At 38.9% G+C, this 19,561-nt stretch overlaps 1 protein-coding gene across 2 annotated transcripts in view; it reads right to left on the bottom strand.

Annotated features, from left to right (window-relative positions):
* The window catches only part of LOC126256593 (SEC14-like protein 1), a 229,089-nt gene that overhangs the window by 18,463 nt on the left and 191,065 nt on the right, over nt 1-19,561 (bottom strand). For both annotated transcript variants that reach the window (XM_049955494.1, XM_049955495.1), the window contains exons 4-10: nt 13,256-13,384; nt 12,947-13,056; nt 12,659-12,762; nt 12,157-12,275; nt 9,504-9,693; nt 9,333-9,421; nt 2,568-2,705 (exon numbers count right to left, since the gene is read on the bottom strand). In XM_049955494.1, the coding sequence (XP_049811451.1) occupies nt 2,568-2,705; nt 9,333-9,421; nt 9,504-9,693; nt 12,157-12,275; nt 12,659-12,762; nt 12,947-13,056; nt 13,256-13,384 (879 nt within the window). The remainder of the gene's footprint in view (nt 1-2,567; nt 2,706-9,332; nt 9,422-9,503; nt 9,694-12,156; nt 12,276-12,658; nt 12,763-12,946; nt 13,057-13,255; nt 13,385-19,561) is intronic.

Here is a 19,561-nt window from a genome sequence, read left to right as displayed (position 1 = left end):
CACAAAGAACTAGGAAACACTGTGTCTTTTATAGGGGAGCATACTTTTAAAACAAGCAAATCTGTGGTTAATGTTCATCATCTCTTCAATTAATAGTTCAAATGTTTGTGAGACTGTCTCGAATATGTGGTGCATTTTGAGTTACATAAAACAAGTTATTAGGGAACCACCCAGCCTTCCCCAAAAATAGAGAATCACAGACATGAGCAGTTCTTTTAGTTTAAAACACTCCATACATCATACAATGTCTTTGAAGATACATTATTACGATCATCTCCAAGGTACGTATTCATACTGAACTGTACTTCCACTGACGATAGCTCCCATCTGTGCAACTCATGAAAGGTGGTGGTGGTGGTGGTGGTGGTGGTGGTGGTGGTGGTGGTGGTGGTATGGATGTGAAGTAGCCATCGAAATCTCGCATGTTGTGCCATTGGGTGGTCCATTTTGGTTTTGGGAACAGTTTGGCAGTGGCAATTCACTCTATTTGACAGCTAGTTGGCTGTCATACCAATTTAAAATGCTGGGCAGTGGTTGCAGCACAGAAGGTATATAACACAGCTGCTTTCACAAGTGGCATGGCCTCTGATGGGATAGGATAACCTGTGACAGGACTGAAGTAGGTGGTGCTGGATGGGTGCATTGGGCAGGTCTTGCATCTGGGCCTTCCACAGGGGTACAATCCCTGTGACCAGGGATTGGGGTAGGGTGCGACATAGGGAAAGACTAGGATGTTGTGGAGGTTGGGTGGGCAGCGGAATACCACTTTGGGAGGGGCTGGAAGTATCTTAGGTAGAATTTCCCTCTTTTCAGGGCATGAAGATTGATAATGAAAGCCATGACGAAGGATGTGGTTCAGTCTTTACAATGTGAGGTGGTACCGGTCGACTGGAGACAGCTGCTTTGTGGTTGGTTCTTGGGATGGATGTGAAGATCAGCTTTGTGTGAGGATATGGCATGGAAGATCTGTTTGCGAATTAGGTCTGGATGGTGTTGCCTGGCTGCAAAGGCCTTTGTGAGGCCTTCAACATGCTGGGTGTGGGAGTCGTCATCACTGCAGATGTGTCACACATGGTCGCATGAGACTTATTATACCCTGTATAATCAGCTGTGTCCGTTACAACAGTTGTACATGCAACTCCACATGCTGTGTGATTCTCAATAGCAGTGTAACGCACTTCTAGCAACTCAAAATCCCCCCCCCCCCCACACACACACATATTACTCCTGGTCTGCCTGTTCTTGTTTCCTCTTTGGCTCTGACACATGACAACAAATCACGTGTGAGCGAATGTATTTCATGTGCATGGTGATATATCATGCATGATCAGATATACACCAGTCACAATACTACCCCCTGCTCCTAACACAATTCCTTTAATTCCTTACACCTGTCAAAGTTATTCAACTATCCCTACAACCATCTGACACCTTTATTTATTTGCAACTTCCAATGCAAATTTTGTTGCCCAGCACTGACTCTCCCCCCTCCTCCTAATGAAATCCTGCTCCATTTATTTGGACCAGTTCAGAAAACTTTCCCAGTCACTAGCCAAAACCTTGTCCCATATCCTGTTCCTTTAATGTTGCCTAAGCCATGGAATTCCCCTCAATTGCCTAATCATAAAAACATCTATTTCTGGATCCCACTCCTCCTTCCACAATGGCCATCTTTCCAGATTCACTGGTCCCTTTCCCCTCACAAACCTGGTCCTACAACAACAACTTCCACTCCCTCCGCAAAGTACTGTTACTATGCAATCCCCACTACCTATACCTCATCACCCAAATTGAAATCCTGACACTCCCACTCCTAGGACATTCCAGACATCACTTCCTAAAGCTATCCAGCCTGCTGACATCCTACTCCCACCTTGGGGCACCACTGTCCAACCCCCATCCTACCCCACAGTGTTCCTCCTTGGCAACCTCTCATAGCACCCAGACTTTGCCTAGTTGACTTTCAACTTACCACATCCTCCAAAATGCACCCACCAACATTCCACGAATAAACGGTAACTGCCAAACTGTTCCCAAAAACAAGGTCGACCACCCACCTGGCACAACAGGCGAGATTTCAATGGCTGCTTCACGACCTGTGTAATGTGAATACTCCACCCCACCCCCACCACCACCACCTTTTCTGAAATGCACAGATGGGAGCTATCCTCATAGCACATCCTTCGCTCCATAACCTTCCTGTGCTAAGGCTAAGGAAACTCTTTGGACCCCACCCAATTTTGTGTGTGTGTGTGTGTGTGTGTGTGTGTGTGTGTGTGTGTGTACACATGATTTTTTTCCTACAAGCTTGAAAAAGGAAGTTATTCCAGAAGCTAGCAAATCTCTGTACCTTTTGTTTGTGTACCTATCGATGACGCAGCCCGTCTGCCTTTAGGTGTGTATCCTTTATTCCTAAATAATTCTTAATTATCAACCAGAACTTTTTGTACATAATTGTAATAACAGTAGTAGTAAACCACTGTCACAACTGTTATCAGCTGAAGTATCAAGACAGTACCTGTAGGCGTTACACAAGTAGTGCAGGGGTACCAGTTATTGATCCTTACCTTCACACCTGGACGCCAAAGATGCCTCATGTTGAGTCCTTCAAGATCAACAAGTAAGGACCATGTTGATACTGGCTTTCCTTGAGTTCTTGTAGCTTCTTCCATAAGCTGCAGACCCTCTTCACAAACATGCAGTGTCTGTATACAATGAGAACACAATGACAATGTACATCTGTAAATCACTACTTTTTAAATATTCAAAAAGGAAAATAAATATTGCCATTTAAGAAGCTTCTTTTAATAAAATTACTTAAACTTTCTGATGATGATGAATTCCATCATCATCTTTATTTGTTCACAAAAACTTAACGTTTCTGATCATTGCTTTTGTTCCTTTCGAACAATGGTACCATACCACATGGAGAGTGATCAAAAAGTAGCAGGAATTTTTGTTTTTCTTCAACAAGCTTTATTTATTCATCAACATCAACTTTGTCCCCTTATTGTAATCCTCCTCCGATATACGCTTGGCCCAGCACCCTTTCCATTTTGGAACCACTTCCGGAACTCAACTTTTTGTTATGGTGTTCAGTCTCTTCAGCAATTCTGTTTCCCTCTGTTATTGTGAACCACTCTTTTCAGAATGCATGCTGTGTATTATTTAAGAAGTTGTATTCCTAGAAGAAAGATTTCATTTCATTTAGACTTACTCTTTCAAGTAACTTGTCCAGTAATCAAGTCAATGAAATTGGTATGTAATTATTTGCCAGTGGTTGCTCCATTTTTGTACATTGGTCATATCTCAATGATTTTTAAAAATCCTCGAAAGGTCCCCAGGGTAGTTCAGCCATGTATTAAAAGTGATACTGGTTTTATTAATCCATTTCTGCATTCTTTAAATAATGCAGGTGATGTGTCATCTCATCCACTACATATTTTTTAGCTTGAAGATTAGTTTCATTCTCTTACACTTCTCAGGAAAAATTAATAGCTTGTTTTTAATTGAGTTTATATGTAGCAATGACTCATCCATAAATTATTCTCTGCATACCATACTAAAATGTTTCTAGAAGGCCTCACATAATGACTTTCACTCACTCATCAACATTCCATTTTCCCATCCTTTGTTTACTATGCTCTAGGCTGTTTTACTAACATAACTGGGTTCATTTACCTGTTCAGTGTAACAATGTGCTTTTAGAGTCTTCAGTGATTCCCTGTATGTTTTTCTGCTGCTTCTGTACTTTGTTAGGAAATAATGTAGTTTTATATTCCTGAACTGGATGTAAAGGTGCTTCACATTTTCCTTTAATTTATGGATTTCTGGAGGAACTTTAAGTTCCTTTGTGTAATGCGATTTCCTTCCCCCTTTTTTTCTGATTGAAATTTTGATTAAATCACCGAATAGGAAGTCCAGGTTGGAATATCAACAACAATGGAATGGACAGATTGCTGCTCAATGTAAAGATGACATGTTGAGTTACAGACAAGCACAAGGAAAAAAGCCTTCTTCAAAAAAGAAAGAAAAATATACACATTCACACATGCAGCAGGCACAGATTATTTCTATTGCTGGCTGCACTGGCCTGACTGCTACTGTTTTGAATGAAAGGAACAATTCTGAGTGGGGTAGGTGGGGTAGGAACAGGAAGGGATAGCAGGGTAAGGGTTGGCAGGGGGGGGGGGGGAGAAGAGTGCTGTCTGACAGAGCATGCAGGGATTAGAAGGCGGCAGGACAAGCCTGCCTAGTGCATCGTCAGGAGGCTGTGGGGGAGGAGGGGGGAGAGCAGGAATAGAGAGGTGCTGAGGAGTACAAAGGGAGGGTGAAGGTAGGAGAGCTGGGAGAAGGTGCTAGGACAGAGGGGGGGGGGGGGCATAAACTATCACCTGGTACTAATTCATGTCCCTCACTGCTATTGTGCACTGCTATCTGCCAATGCACCCCACCAGTCTTTTCCCCCCCTCTCTGCTTGTCTCCCTTTTTTTCCCACACTGGGCATTATTTCTAACAAAAGATTGAATGGAATCTGTCACAACAATTCAGTAACAATGAAAAGATGGTGGTGATGGTGGTCTGTTCGACTGAGGACCAAATGTAGGATATTTTCTTTACAAGCTCATTTTATATTATTACACACTGAAGAAGCTGGTTATATGGAAGCTGGTTATATGGAATGAGTCACCTGTACCTCACATTCTTAAAATAGTAGCATAGATTTGGGATATTCCTTGTAAATTCTGAGGCTACTCTTTTTTGATGCAGAGAGTAACAGGAGCACTAGTTCTAATCAGAATCAACAGCAGACCAACACCGACAATGATAGTTCAGGTATACATGCCGACGTCGCAAGCTGAAGATGAACAGATAGAGAAAGTGTATGAGGATATTGAAAGGGTAATGCAGTATGTAAAGGGGGACGGAAATCTAATAGTCATGGGCAACTGGAATGTAGTTGTAGGGGAAGGAGTAGAAGAAAAGGTTACAGGAGAATATGGGCTTGGGACAAGGAATGAAAGAGGAGAAAGACTAATTGAGTTCTGTAACAAGTTTCAGCTAGTAATAGCAAATACCCTGTTCAAGAATCACAAGAGGAGGACGTATACTTGGAAAAGGCCGGGAGATACGGGAAGATTTCAATTAGATTACATCATGGTCAGACAGAGATTCCGAAATCAGATACTGGATTGTAAGGCGTACCAAGGAGCAGATATAGACTCAGATCACAATATAGTAGTGATGAAGAGTAGGCTGAAGTTCAAGACATTAGTCAGGAAGAATCAATATGCAAAGAAGTGGGATACGGAAGTACTAAGGAATGACAAGATATGTCTGAAGTTCTCTAATGCTATAGATACAGCAATAAGGAATAGCGCAGTAGGCAGTACAGCTGAAGAGGAATGGACATCTCTAAAAAGGGCCATCACAGAAGTTGGGAAGGAAAACATAGGTACAAAGAAGGTAGCTGCGAAGAAACCATGGGTAACAGAAGAAATACTTCAGTTGATTGATGAAAGGAGGAAGTACAAACATGTTCCGGGAAAATCAGGAATACAGAAGTACAAGTCGCTGAGGAATGAAATAAATAGGAAGTGCAGGGACGCTAAGAAGAAATGGATGCAGGAAAAATGTGAAGACATCGAAAAAGATATGATTGTCGGAAGGACAGACTCAGCATACAGGAAAGTCAAAACAACCTTTGGTGACATTAAAAGCAACGGTGGTAATATTAAGAGTGCAACGGGAATGCCACTGTTAAATGCAGAGGAGAGAGCAGATAGGTGGAAAGAATACATTGAAAGCCTCTTTGAGGGTGAAGATTTGTCTGATGTGATAGAAGAAGAAACAGGAGTCTATTTAGGAGAGATAGGGGACCCAGTATTAGAATCGGAATTTAAAAGAGCTTTGGAGGACTTACGGTCAAATGAGGCAGAAGGGATAGATAACATTCCATCAGAATTTCTAAAATCATTGGGGGAAGTGGCAACAAAACGACTATTCACGTTGGTGTGTAGAATATATGAGTCTGGCGACATATATTCACACAATTCCGAAGACGGCAAGAGCTGACAAGTGCGAGAATTATCGCACAATCAGCTTAACAGCTCATGCATCGAAGCTGCTTACAAGAATAATATACAGAAGAATGGAAAAGAAAATTGAGAATGCGCTAGGTGATGATCAGTTTGGTATTAGGAAAAGTAAAGGGATGAGAGAGGCAATTCTGATGTTACGGCTAATAATGAAAGCAAGGCTAAAGAAAAATCAAGACACTTTCATAGGATTTGTCGACCTGGAAAAAGCGTTCGACAATATAAAATGGTGCAAGCTGTTCGAGATTCTGAAAAAAGTAGGGGTAAGCTATAGGGAGAGACAGGTCATATACAATATGTACAACAACCAAGAGGGAATAACAAGAGTGGACGATCAGGAACGAAGTGCTCGTATTAAGAAGGGTGTAAGACAAGGCTGTAGCCTTTCACCCCTACTCTTCAATCTGTACATCGAGGAAGCAATGATGGAAATAAAAGAAAGGTTCAGGAGTGGAATTAAAATACAAGGTGAAAGGATATCAATGATACGATTCGCTGATGACATTGCTATCCTGAGTGAAAGTGAAGAAGAATTAAATGATCTGCTGAACGGAATGAACAGTCAAATGAGTACACAGTATGGTTTGAGAGTAAATCTGAGAAAGACGAAGGTAATGAGAAGAAGTAGAAATGAGAACAGCGAGAAACTTAACATCAGGATTGATGGTCACGAAGTCAATGAAGTTAAGGAATTCTGCTACCTAGGCAGTAAAATAACCAATGACGGACGGAGCAAGGAGGACATCAAAAGCAGACTCGCTATGGCAAAAAAGGCATTTCTGGCCAAGAGAAGTCTACTAATATCAAATACCGGCCTTAATTTGAGGAAGAAATTTCTGAGGATGTACGTCTGGAGTACAGCATTGTATGGTAGTGAAACATGGACTGTGGGAAAACCGGAAGAGAAGAGAATCGAAGCATTTGAGATGTGGTGCTATAGACGAATGTTGAAAATTAGGTGGACTGATAAAGTAAGGAATGAGGTGGTTCTATGCAGAATCGGAGAGGAAAGGAATATGTGGAAAACACTGATAAGGAGAAGGGACAGGATGATAGAACATCTGCTAGGACATGTGGGAATGACTTCCATGGTACTAGAGGGAGCTGTAGAGGGCAAAAACTGTAGAGGAAGACAGAGATTGGAATACGTCAAGCAAATAATTGAGGACGTAGGTTGCAAGTGCTACTCTGAGATGAAGAGGTTAGCACAGGAAAGGAATTCGTGGCGGGCCGCATCAAACCAGTCAGTAGACTGATGTAAAAAAAAAAAAAGGTCACCACCACCACCACCAGAAAAAAAACTCTTACCTCATTCTACAACACAAAATATTAATGGAAGTCCTATTATATCACATTCCCTTTCATCCACATCTTTCATAATTATATTATTTATGTAGTTGGAATACTTGAATGTGAAATATATCTGTGTATCTAAAAGATGATTCATTACCATAATACTTCACATCAATTACAATGACTTGTTACTTCCAGGTATTTTACTTTCCTCCACCTTACTCCCTTAACACTTGAAGTCCCGACAATATTAACAAAATATATAATTTACAAATTTTTCATAAACTTAACCTTTATCGTTATAATAACTAATACATGACGAAATTGGCAAAAAGTGAATAATAAAGTGTTTTAAGGAGGTGGTTTCACTTTGGAATGATGAGGACATACAGTTTCCAAGCAGTTTACATGATATATTTGAATGTAATGTGATATATTTGAATACAAGACACATCCCACATCTCGAAACTTCTATGAACTCATAATGCATAAAACTAAGTGGTCCTAAAGAGCAAGCAAAAATGGGCCTAATGTTTAGTAAATTTTATATTTAGAACTACATGTTGCCCCACTGGTTTCATTTCAAAACCACTGTTTCTGGCCGATGAGACCCGACTGCAGAGTGCAACAATACCTAATGGGAGAAACAATCTGGCATGGGCAGTAGGGATAAGGAGGAGGCTGGAGTGGGGAGGACAGGGGATAGCAGGTTAAGGGTTGGGGAAAGCTGTAATGCTGCTTGTGGGAGCCTGCAGGAACATGGTTGGGATGTGATAGGGCTGCTAAGTGCAGTCTGGAGGTAAGGAAGGGGAGCACACATGGAGAGAATTAGAGAAAGAGACAGCTGTCTCTTGGTTACAGTTTGTCGGTGGTCATTCATGTGGACAAACAGCTTGTTGATCGTCATGACCACATAGAAATCAGTGGTTGCAGCTTAGTTTGTACACCACATGACTGCTTGCACATCCCTTTGATGGGATAGGGGAATAAGTTGACCAGGATGGAGTAAGAGGTAATGGGATGACGTATGGGAAAAGTCCACAGTTTTGTGTAGGTACCGTCCCATAGACAACTTTATGATTTATCTTACTGGTTTGTATTTTCTGTGACCTGTATAAGACATTTGACTCTGTGAATCACTACATCCTCCTAGATAAACTGAGGTTTTGTGAAATTGATGGTGTAGCCAACCAATGGATAATCCAACCAAAAGACTGCAGATAGTTGTGCTCAGTAATTAAACTAATGTAATCAAGGGAGATTATTCTGACTGGGGAGAAATCACATATGGGGTTCCCAAGGGTCAATCTTTAGTCCACCACTGTTCCTCATGTATGTAAACAGTCTACCACATAATATACAAGAAGAATTAGTTCTTTTTGTAAATGACACATGTATTGTAATCAGTCCAAGCATACAGACTCCCCCCCCCACCACAGACAGACAGACAGACAGACAGAGACAGAGAGAGACAGAGAGAACACTCATTCCACATCATGATTTATCGTGCAAATGATCCATGGGACATGAAAGTAACTAACTATAAACTAACAACATATTCCATCCTGGATTTTCCATTGTTTAACTATAAACTAATTAACTCTAATTTCACTGTCTCTATGTCTCCTCTGATTTTTTTAATTAGATAGTGTAGAATCAAGTGTTTCCCCATTTTACTGCCTCAGTTGCAGCATGAATCATTAACGTTTTAGTTGTTCAGGTACTATACTATAGTGAATAATGAATGACACCTGAAGACAGACACACATTTTACGAGCAATGTTACAATACTGAAAGGAAGAAAAATATGTTTTTGTACAGCCACAAAAATGGAAACTTTCTATCTCTTTTTCTTATTTTTCATTCAATAAAGTACTGCTCACTTGTAACTACTAGGAAGACAAATTTACATTGGACTTTCAAAAACAAAGTAATAATTACCAATTTCAAGAGTCCCTCTTCTCCTACTGATTTGAAAAGTCCTTTAACATCCATTTGACCAAGACGCAGAAGATACAATGGCCGACCATCTGAAAGTACAACACAAAAACTTTTAAGGAAATCATTAAACCAAAAAACCAAATGCACACACGCCATTCCCCCGCATTTTACCTTTATCCATATGGTGCCACCCTCCAGGAAAGTAATCTTGCACCACCTGAGGGATTTGATATTCAGAAAGTATACGATCCACTTGATGTTTTTTTCTCCAAATGAGTGACTGTGACAGCATTTCTCTAGCCTTCTCCACATTGAAATCCCTGGCTCTCAAAAATCTTAGTAAAGTTGAATCACTTGGGACCTGCAAAGATGGTATTTCATAATAAATGTTCTCCATTATTTTAGGTTGTTTGTAACTAACCTCTTACAAGTAGCCAACACAATTAACAACATTTTCAGTTGTTGCTGATAATATGACAAAATCAGACTTAAGTAAGAACATGCCAGCCAATGAAAATAAAGTAAGTGCATGTAGAGTGTTCAGTGTACATCAGCTCTGTCTCACAAGATGGAGTAGCAAAAGCAATAAAAGGACTCAAAAATTCCAACTCCCGAGGCATTGATGGGGTCCCTGGAATAATCTTAACGACGAGTACACCAAGCTTAACTGAAATACACACTAAATTGCTCACTTCAGACAAGCGTTTTCTCTGATTTATTAAAACATCTGAGGTTATTCCAAAACACAAAGGTAAGAGATGTAACATTAGTAATTATACACTCATCTCCTCTTGCATTTCAAAAACATTGCAAAAAGTTAGGTGTGACAAATTTATGGAACTTGTTAATCAAAACAATATACTATATGGATTCAGAAGCAAGAGTTCTACAACAACTACATTTCCAAGTTTATCATTTGCATACTAAACCTGACAGACAAGAAACAGGATTCAACAGGCTTATTTATTGACCTATCGAAACCACCTGACAGGATGAATCATAAGATTCTGCTGTCAAAGCTTGAAAAATTTAGCATTCAAGTTCTGTCCAACAATTGGATCAGTTCCTTCCTGAGTAATCTTAAGCAAGCAGTGTGCATCAAGCACACAGACGTCAACTTAAAAACAGTCTCTGAACACTTGTCAGACTATAAACCAATTACATGTGGTGTACCCCAAGATCAGCAATGAGATCCCTTCTGTTCATTCTGTACATAAATGATCTAAGCTTTAACGTGGGTGCATATAAAAGAATCACATTTGCAGATGACACCACACACTACTACAAGGGGAAAGTAAGGAAGAATTACAGCAATTAGTAAACACTATCACAAAACAACCTAGCAACTGGACACAGAATAATTAGCCTGTAGTACATAGGAAAAAATCTATCACACTAAAATTCTACAATTCTCTGAACAAGTATATATTTATCCCATTCGTTTCTACCAATGATGAAATAGCTGGTAACAGTACAGGAAGCAAATACTTGTGACTATGGCTGCAAAAGCAATGTAAAATGGAACATACATAATAAATATCTTAATGAAAAATTGACCAAAACATGCTACCTCCTTTTCTCACTAAAATCCTACTTTAATGAAAAACAGTAAAGAATGCATATCATGCCTACTTATATTCTTGCCTTAAATATCAGGTAACTTTCCAGGAAGACTAAAGCAGCTATCAGCACTTTCAAACTGCACAAAAGGGCCATTAGAATTAAATTCAGATGAAAACTTAGAGGTTCACGTAAATCTCTATTTAAGATTTTTAGTATTCCTCCTTTACCACATATCAACATTATGGAAACCCTTATATTAATAAATAAATAAATACATAAATAAATAAGTGTAACTGTTATAGAATACTGATTACAAAAAACCTGTGATATTATTGATCACTTTAATGAACTACAGAAAATTTTAATCTGACTGAAACCAACACATCCTCAAAACTTCCTGGCAGATAAAAACTGTGTGCCTGATGAGACTAACTTGGGACCTTTGCCTTTCATGGGCAAGTGCTCTGGAAACATCCCCGAGGCTGTGGCTGAGCCACATCTCAGCAATATCCTTTCTTCCAGGAGTGCTAGTTCTGCAAGGTTCAGAGGAGAGCTTCTGCGAAGTTTGGAAGGTAGGAAACGAGGTACTGGCGGAATTAGATCTGTGAGGATGGGCTGTGAGTCGTGCTTGGGTAGCTCAGATGGTGGAGCACTTGCCTCTAAAAGGCAAAGGTCCTGAGTTTGAGTCTTAGTCCAGCACACAATTTTAATCTGCCAGGAAGTTTCATATAAGCACACACTCCAATGCAAAGTGAAAAAGTTCATTCTGGCAACACATCCCTGTGCCAAAACATTATTTTTCACATGGGAATTGAACTTTAGAACAGACTCCCAGAAAACACAAAAGCAATTATTGAGGTCAAAACCTCTGGAAAACCTTTCAAGTCAATTACAGCATAATTGCTTTCATTCAACTGAAGAATATTTAAATTTATGAGGTGTGCTATATAAATACTTAATATATGAACTATATTGTTGTAATCCTAAATAAGTATGCATAGAAATCACTTTGATCTGCATACTAACTGACTTGTATAATGTCTTATGCAAAAGCTGATTTGTGAACAACAGGACAAGTAAAACATATCTACAATGTATACATCCTCAATAAGCTCTTTACACAGAAGATTTTATTTTTAAATAATGGTGAAAATACAGCTGGCAAGGCACTAACTAAAGAGTACAGTCAAAACTACATGAAATGCACAAGATACTTATTAAGTGGAAACATGAGAGACAAAACAATGAATATATAACATACCTTCCCTTTTTGGAGATCAGCTACCCATTTCCGCAACTGCACAAGGGAAGATTCTTGAATGAGACTCAGTTCCCCAAGGTATCTTTGAATGTAATCTGTATCTAGTTCAAACTGTGATTCTGAAATATTCAAACCACTTCCCTATGAATTGTGCATATATTAATAAAGAAAACTTAATATTGTACACCATGACTATTAATTTGAAGAAATTAATTGCACTCAACAAAAAATAAACACTATGTATGAAACTGGCGCCCAGTGTCAAAAAATGTGATAAAAAGCTAACACTACACTACATTAATATTTGAATGTTTCATAATGTAGACATAACAGTTAGAAGTATTTTAGCATTCTGATTTACAGAAAGGAGGCAAGTTCAATTAGATCTCTAATTTTCTCCACAACTTTTAATTATATCATAACTTTATTCTTTCACCTCTTTCTGGAATACAATCATATTAAGCATGTTAAAACTACAATTTTTTTCAGAATAAAAACTTACCAGCACTTGGAGACAGCATGGGAGGGGATGGTAAGGCTGCACTGATGTTTGAAGCCGATGCTCCCAAATCAAAGTCCCCAGATGAATCATTTGCTGTTTGTGCCCTGAAAAAACATATATGGTTACAAAAGTTGTTTAACACAGAGTACCACCACAGCTGCCTAAAACTATCTCAATATCACACCTCAGCCACCTCAGTAGAATCATGTCTGCAGACTGCTGCAACAAATGCAAACTCACTGTAGCATGACATGACCTGATCTACTTTTAACGCATCAGCGCACTCACCTCTCTTCCTCAGCTGCAGCGGAACCATCTTCAGGTTCTTGCCATGGTGGTATATAAACAACGCCTTCCTTTTTGAGCTCATTTATAAAGTGCTCAATTATTTCCTTTCCCTGTAGATTTGAAGTATATACAGATGATTGCCATTTTATAATCTAACACAGTAGTATTAAATTTCTGAATTTTCTTGAAACTGACAATAGTAATAAATTTCCCAACCACTTTAAAGTATTTTATTGTTAACTGTAGACTTGGTTTGTACCCATAGATTCTCTAGCACATTATGCCAGGATAAAAGCATATTCAACTCACCTTAGCTATGTTCTGTGAATACTGCTTCATAGCTAACTTCTCCATTGAATTTTCAAAGCCAAAAAAGGATTTTATGTCAAGAGTGGCAGACTGGTCGAAGCATGTCCAGTCTGGATTTTCAGGGTGGACCTGTATGGGTCAATATCACACACATGAAACTATTTGCACTATTTAATACTTCTAGGTTCCATTCACTATATTTCATTTGAACAGTGTTATTGTGATACTGTTTTACACGACTTAAGACTACGTTTCCATGTCTATGTGAAGGCCAATCTCAGGAGCTACCATAGGGATTTTAATAAGGTTTCCATTACTAGATATACTGATTCATGAGGAAGGTTTCTGTACATAATTTATTAACACTACGTTATATGTTTATTAACACATGTCGTCCAGCCATAGATACTTAATGCAACCTATGCAAAGCTGGGACGGTAGCTTGTGTCCATATACAATATTTTATTATAACAGAAATATTGATCAAATCTCACCTAACTTGCTCTTTCTTTCTTTCTTTCTTTCTTTCCTCCTCCCCTGCAGGTTTGCATTTTGTGGAATGTATGTACAAACTTTACCATTTCATGAAAACTGCCACTATCATGGATGTCTGTTACTAGCTAACAGCCTTAGGTGAACACGATAGCTACCTGTATCATTCACAGTGTACCTTCAATATGAAAACAATGCATTCAAATTCTTGCATGCTTTTTTGAGCACATACTGGAGCAATTCTAATTCACTTGGTTAAATTTAATGCAGTGTACAAATTAATTTATTGATCTCCCCTTTTTTTGTTAATGTATACATTAACTCATTCACCATCCTTTATGAAGGTTCCTCATTAAAGGGAGCTGTAAAAATCAATGATTGAATGAACCTCCTGTGGTTCTGATAATTAATGAAAGCGTGTAACTTGTCACCATTGTCATCTTCCACCATCACCGTCATTTTTCATCACCTGTGAGTGTGTATCACTAGTATTTTTTTCTGAACAAAGACATGGCTGTTCATTTGCAATTTCAGTAGACATGAATTTATGTAGTGTATCTCTTTTCCATGATTTATCATTTTCCTCGTAACTGTAGATGACACTGTTAATAGGTAAGTCATTTCAGGTTGCTTAGCTTCCTAGACTACCCTTTATCTCCAGGATGATTTGTAATGTTCCAATATATACTAAAACAAGAATATAATTTGTTTCTGCACTAACTGGATGGAGCCAAGACATTTTTAATGGTAAATGGTATATATGTAAACAATACAAGCTGAATTAAGTTAACAATAAACTCTACAATGATTTTTGCTATTTCTCCATCTTCATAATATTGGACAGCCTCCTCTGTCACAATCTTCTAATACCATGCTTTTCTTTACAGTAAGATAAGATTGTTCACCCTCAGCTGAACTATCTCCAGAATAGTGAAGCATTTTTTTGGCAGTGTGAACTAAGTATGTGCATATAATTTGATAGCTAATCCTATTACAAACATCTGGCACTTCCAGTAGTTCAGCCATTGATCCACAAATACTGATCAAAGTTAAATCTAATAATTTTCAGATACTTTGTAAAGTAGCTAGGTCAAAAATCATCTAACATAATAAAAATCTAACGTAGTTTTCCCTGTATCTGTTTCTCTCTTAAATGATCCACATGAACAATCATTTATTGGTTATCCTCGGCAGACAACATCTATCCTCCCTTGCTGCTATGATTTCCATACGCAGATTGACACACAAAAACCATTATCATCCATTCATTATAAAAGGCCCATCATAAGGAAACTTTGTTGGTGTGTGATGACTCACAATGTACAGAGCGAATCAAGATGAAAGATACGTGCTTTTAGGGATGATAGTACTGGTGATTCCTTAAAAAGACATATGCTCTGTTCTTAACAGTTTCTGAGGAAACTAATCAAAACAGTGGGGAAAAGAACAAATGTAGGTTTGTACATTTCTTCACAAAACATGTTCAAAAAGTCTATCTTCAACTGCAATGCATTTTGCAGCTCAAGTGAAGCACACATTGAAATGGTCAGTAAATACGACACTACATAGCCTAACATTGCTTTGGTTCTACCCACATGTGAGTGCTGGTGAAGAATGACTGTGGTTGGCGGCAGTGATTTTCAAACACCTGTATACAGTTAAGAAAAGGGCATATGTTCATTTGAAGTTTTTTGTTCAGAATCACCAACACTATCACCCCTCAAAGCATGTACCTTTCCCTCTGTCTCACCCTGAATATTAACAAAGAGGTTAGAAAGTTGTGAGATGCATGTGCACCTCAGGTGTTCCAGTTTTGTGTCTGCGGGTTGAGTGATTGGCATGTGTAACTATGTTTCCAATTACTTTTCATCATCAGTAAACACTTCCGGGCTAAGTTGCCATGGTCGATCTGTAGAACTTCTTCTCCCTGACGTTTCATTCTCAACTACGGAGAACATCTTCCGAGAAGAAGTTCTACAGATCGACCACGGCAACTTAGCCTGGAAGTGTTTACTGATGAAGACGCTGGCCGTGAAAGCCTACATGGGATGATCCAATTACTTTTGTTAATTGTAAATGTGGGAGTGCATTGCTCACTAATTCTGGTTTCAAAAATGGGCTTGGTTGGGTGTGCACCTGCCTGTTGCAAATATTATGTAGCAGTAATATGTGTCAGAGATTCACTGTGTGGAAGCAGGTCTAGCAGAGCACACTAGTCTGGCACATTATTGAGTAGTATGGTTTATATTTTACATGCAGCTGATGATAGACTTTTTGAACATGTTTTTTGAGGAAATGTACACACCTACATTCTTCCTTTTCCCCCACTGTTTTCATTAGTTTCCTCTCAGAAACTGCATGGCACTGGTACTTGTGCCATAAAAAAATTTAATAACTATTGTGATAGATTTTTGTGGAACTGATAAAATGAACATATTCTTTATTCAATATTGGTCAACTCCATCTACACCTACACCTTTAGTATGCAAACCACTGTGAAGTGCAAGGTAGAGGGTACATCCCATTGTACCAGTTATTATGGTTTTTTCCTGTTCCATTCACGTATGGAACGTGGGAAGAATGATTGTTTGAATGCCTCTGCGAGTGCAGTAATTAATTTAATCTTATCCTCACGATACCTGAGAGAGCGGTAGGTAGAGGATCATTTAAAGAGAGTTCTTGAAAATTTGTTAACAGACTTTCTTGGGATAGTTTACATCTGTCTTGAAGAGTCTGCCAGTTCAGTTCCTTCAGTATCTCCGTGACACACTCTTATGATTTAAACAAACTTGTGACCATCTGTGCTGCCCTTCTCTATATACCTTCAATATCCCCCATTAGTCTTATCATATACGGGTCCCACACACTTGAGCAATATTCTAGCTCTGGTCACACAAGTGATTTGTAGACTGATTGCTCTTTCCCAGTATTCTACCAATAAACTGAATTCTACCACCTGCTTTACCCACGACAGAAGTTATGTGATCTTTTCATTTCATATCCTTACAAAGTGTTACACCCAGGTATTTGTACGAGCTGGCCACTTCCAACAGTGACTCATTAATATTATAGTCACAGGATACTGTGTTTTTTGTTTTGAGAAGTGCAAAATTTTACGTTTCTGAACGTTTAAAGCAAAGTGGAAAATTTTACATTTCTGAACATTTAAAAGAAGTTACTAATCTCTGCACCACTTTGAAATCTTATAAGAGCTGACTGAACATTTATGCAGCTTCTTTCAGATAATACTTCATTATAGATAACTGCTTCATCTGGTTTCACTATTAATACTGTCTGCAATATCATTAATATGCAACGTGAACAGCAAAGGTCCCAACACCTGTTATTTTCCCAATTAATTGTTAGATGATTAAAGTCTTCACTGATGATTGCAGTACGATTGGGGAACTTGCGCACAAGTGAACTGAAGTTTTCCCAGAAGGATCCAATTTTCATTTTATGCCCACCCTTTATACTGAGTCTTGCCCAAACAATTTCACATGCAGCTTCAATTTTTATCTCAGTGGATTTGAATTTCTTGTCTACTGCAACAAATACACGACCTCCATTTCCCATATGATTATCCTTTTGATTTACACTTAAATTTTCCCCAAAAATCTCACTGCTATAAATTTCGAGTTTCCAGCTTTCTGTACCTAGTATTGAGTGAGTGACACTGCTTTTCGTGAGCACTTCAAACTCTGACACTTTGCTGCAAATGCTTTGGCAGTTTACCATTCCCACCTGTGGGAGGCATGTCTTTCAATCTTACACTGATTCTTCTAGGTTTCCTACAGCTATTATTATCTGAATTGGATGGAGAGTCACCTAACCTAAAAAATCCCTTGGGTGCGCGTGCCCCACACACAATCAGCTACTCTAGTAGCAGCCTCTGCTGTGTAGTGCACACTTGATCTATTTCATAGGACCCTACAGTTCTCTAGCCTATGGTAGAAGTCTGGGAAGTCGCAGCCTAGCTTGTCACAGAACCTTCGATGTCTCTGGTTCAGTCCTTCCACTCCACTCAGAATCAGACAGCCACAATCAATTCTGGGGACAGTGCAGTAAATTGTGAGCTTCATTGAAACTCCATGCACAAGGTTGGTCTTCTCAACCTTCTCTTCCAGTTGCTGGAATGACCCGAGAATGACCTCGGGAGCCCAGATGACAGGCATCATTTGTACCAACATGCATCATAAGCTGCAGTTGGTTGCACCCTGTTCCCTCAATGCCTGCTGCAATAGCCTCTTCAACATATTGAATGAGAATTGCAGGCATACATGCCCAGTGCATCCAGTATCCTTTCCTGTCTCTTGCTGTCATTTCCCTAAGGAGTACCATCATTTGCTGAAAGTCTGAACTGCTGACAATTAATAAACCCTTACCCTTCTGTATTTCCCCCCTCCTGACACCGGACAAAACAGGTTTTCCCAGAATAGATGAAGTGCCTAGCTCAACCTAGACACGCCACTTGCAGTCAAGTGTATGAGTAATGACACATTCTTACTTTCTGCAGAGGAGACAGGACGCACGGGAGGGAATAGAACATGTTAATCCGTGATCTCGCAACTCAGTAGCCTACCACTAAAGTTTGTGAGCTCGCTCTCTAGGCAATGTGCACAGCAGGATGAGAGCAAAAATTTTATTCAGCAAGATATGACAGGGTAGGAGTTTACAAAGTGTATTAATTATTAACTACTGTCAAAGTGCTGTGAATGAGTATTGCTTGTTGTCATAGTCTTCATTTCAAAGAATGGTTTGATGCAGCTTTCCATGCTAGTCTGTTCAGTGCAAACTTCTTCATCTTTACACAACTATTGTCACCTAAACCCTCTTGAACTTCCTTATTGCGTTCAAGCCTTTGTCTCTGTCTACAACCCTCTCCCTGCTTCCATCTGTCAGCAAACTGATGATTCTTTGATGTGCCTGGATGTATCCTGTCAACCACTCCTTTCTTTCAGTTCTGTTGTGCCAGAAATTTCTTTTTTCAGGTCCTTCCCATTAGTTATTTTATCTGCCCATCTGATTCTCAGCATTCATCTGTAAAACTTCTTTTCAAATGCCTGTATTTTACTCTTGTCTGTTTTTATCTTCCCTGTTTCACATCCATATAATGTTGCACTCTAAACAAATAATTTCAGGCAAAGAGTTCCTAACACTTAAAACATAAATTAATATTTACAAATTTCTCTTTTTAGAGAACTTCTGTTACTATTCCCAGTGTGTAGGTCATACCCTTTTTACTTCTGCTATTTGTGCCACTAAATAACTGATGATGGCACTACTTTTCTACTACTTTTTGTACTTCATTTCCTAAACAATTCCCTCAACTTCACCCAATTTACTTTGAGTATATTCAATTACCCTTGCTGTAGTTTTGATGACATTTATCTTTTAACTTCCTTTCAACAAACTTGATCCTTTGTCATCTCACTCAACTGCTTGCACTATGTACAGGCTGAACGTTTTTCACTCACTCCATATCTACTTCCTCTCTGTCATGTCCTTCATCTCTTAATTACAGTCTTGTTTCTCTATAACTTGTAGTAACTTTTAAGTTCCTGTATTTTGTCCCCAGAAACTTCAGAATATCAAAGAAGGTTTTCCAAACCACATTGTCAAAAAGTTTTCTCTCTATCTAAACATGCTGTAAATGTGGGTTTTTCTGTAGTCAATCTGTCTTCTAAGGTAACGCTTTAGTTTTGTATTGCCTCACATGTTCCTACATTTCTCTTGAACCCAAACTGATCTTTCCCAGGTTAACATCTACCATTCTCTCCATTTTTCTGTAAATAACTTCACAAACATAACTTG

The sequence above is a fragment of the Schistocerca nitens genome, chromosome 1, assembly GCF_023898315.1.
Source record: "Schistocerca nitens isolate TAMUIC-IGC-003100 chromosome 1, iqSchNite1.1, whole genome shotgun sequence".
Lineage (NCBI taxonomy): Eukaryota > Metazoa > Arthropoda > Insecta > Orthoptera > Acrididae > Schistocerca > Schistocerca nitens.
Note: the sequence above shows the minus strand (reverse complement) of the source record. Positions and strands in the feature narration are given on the sequence as shown.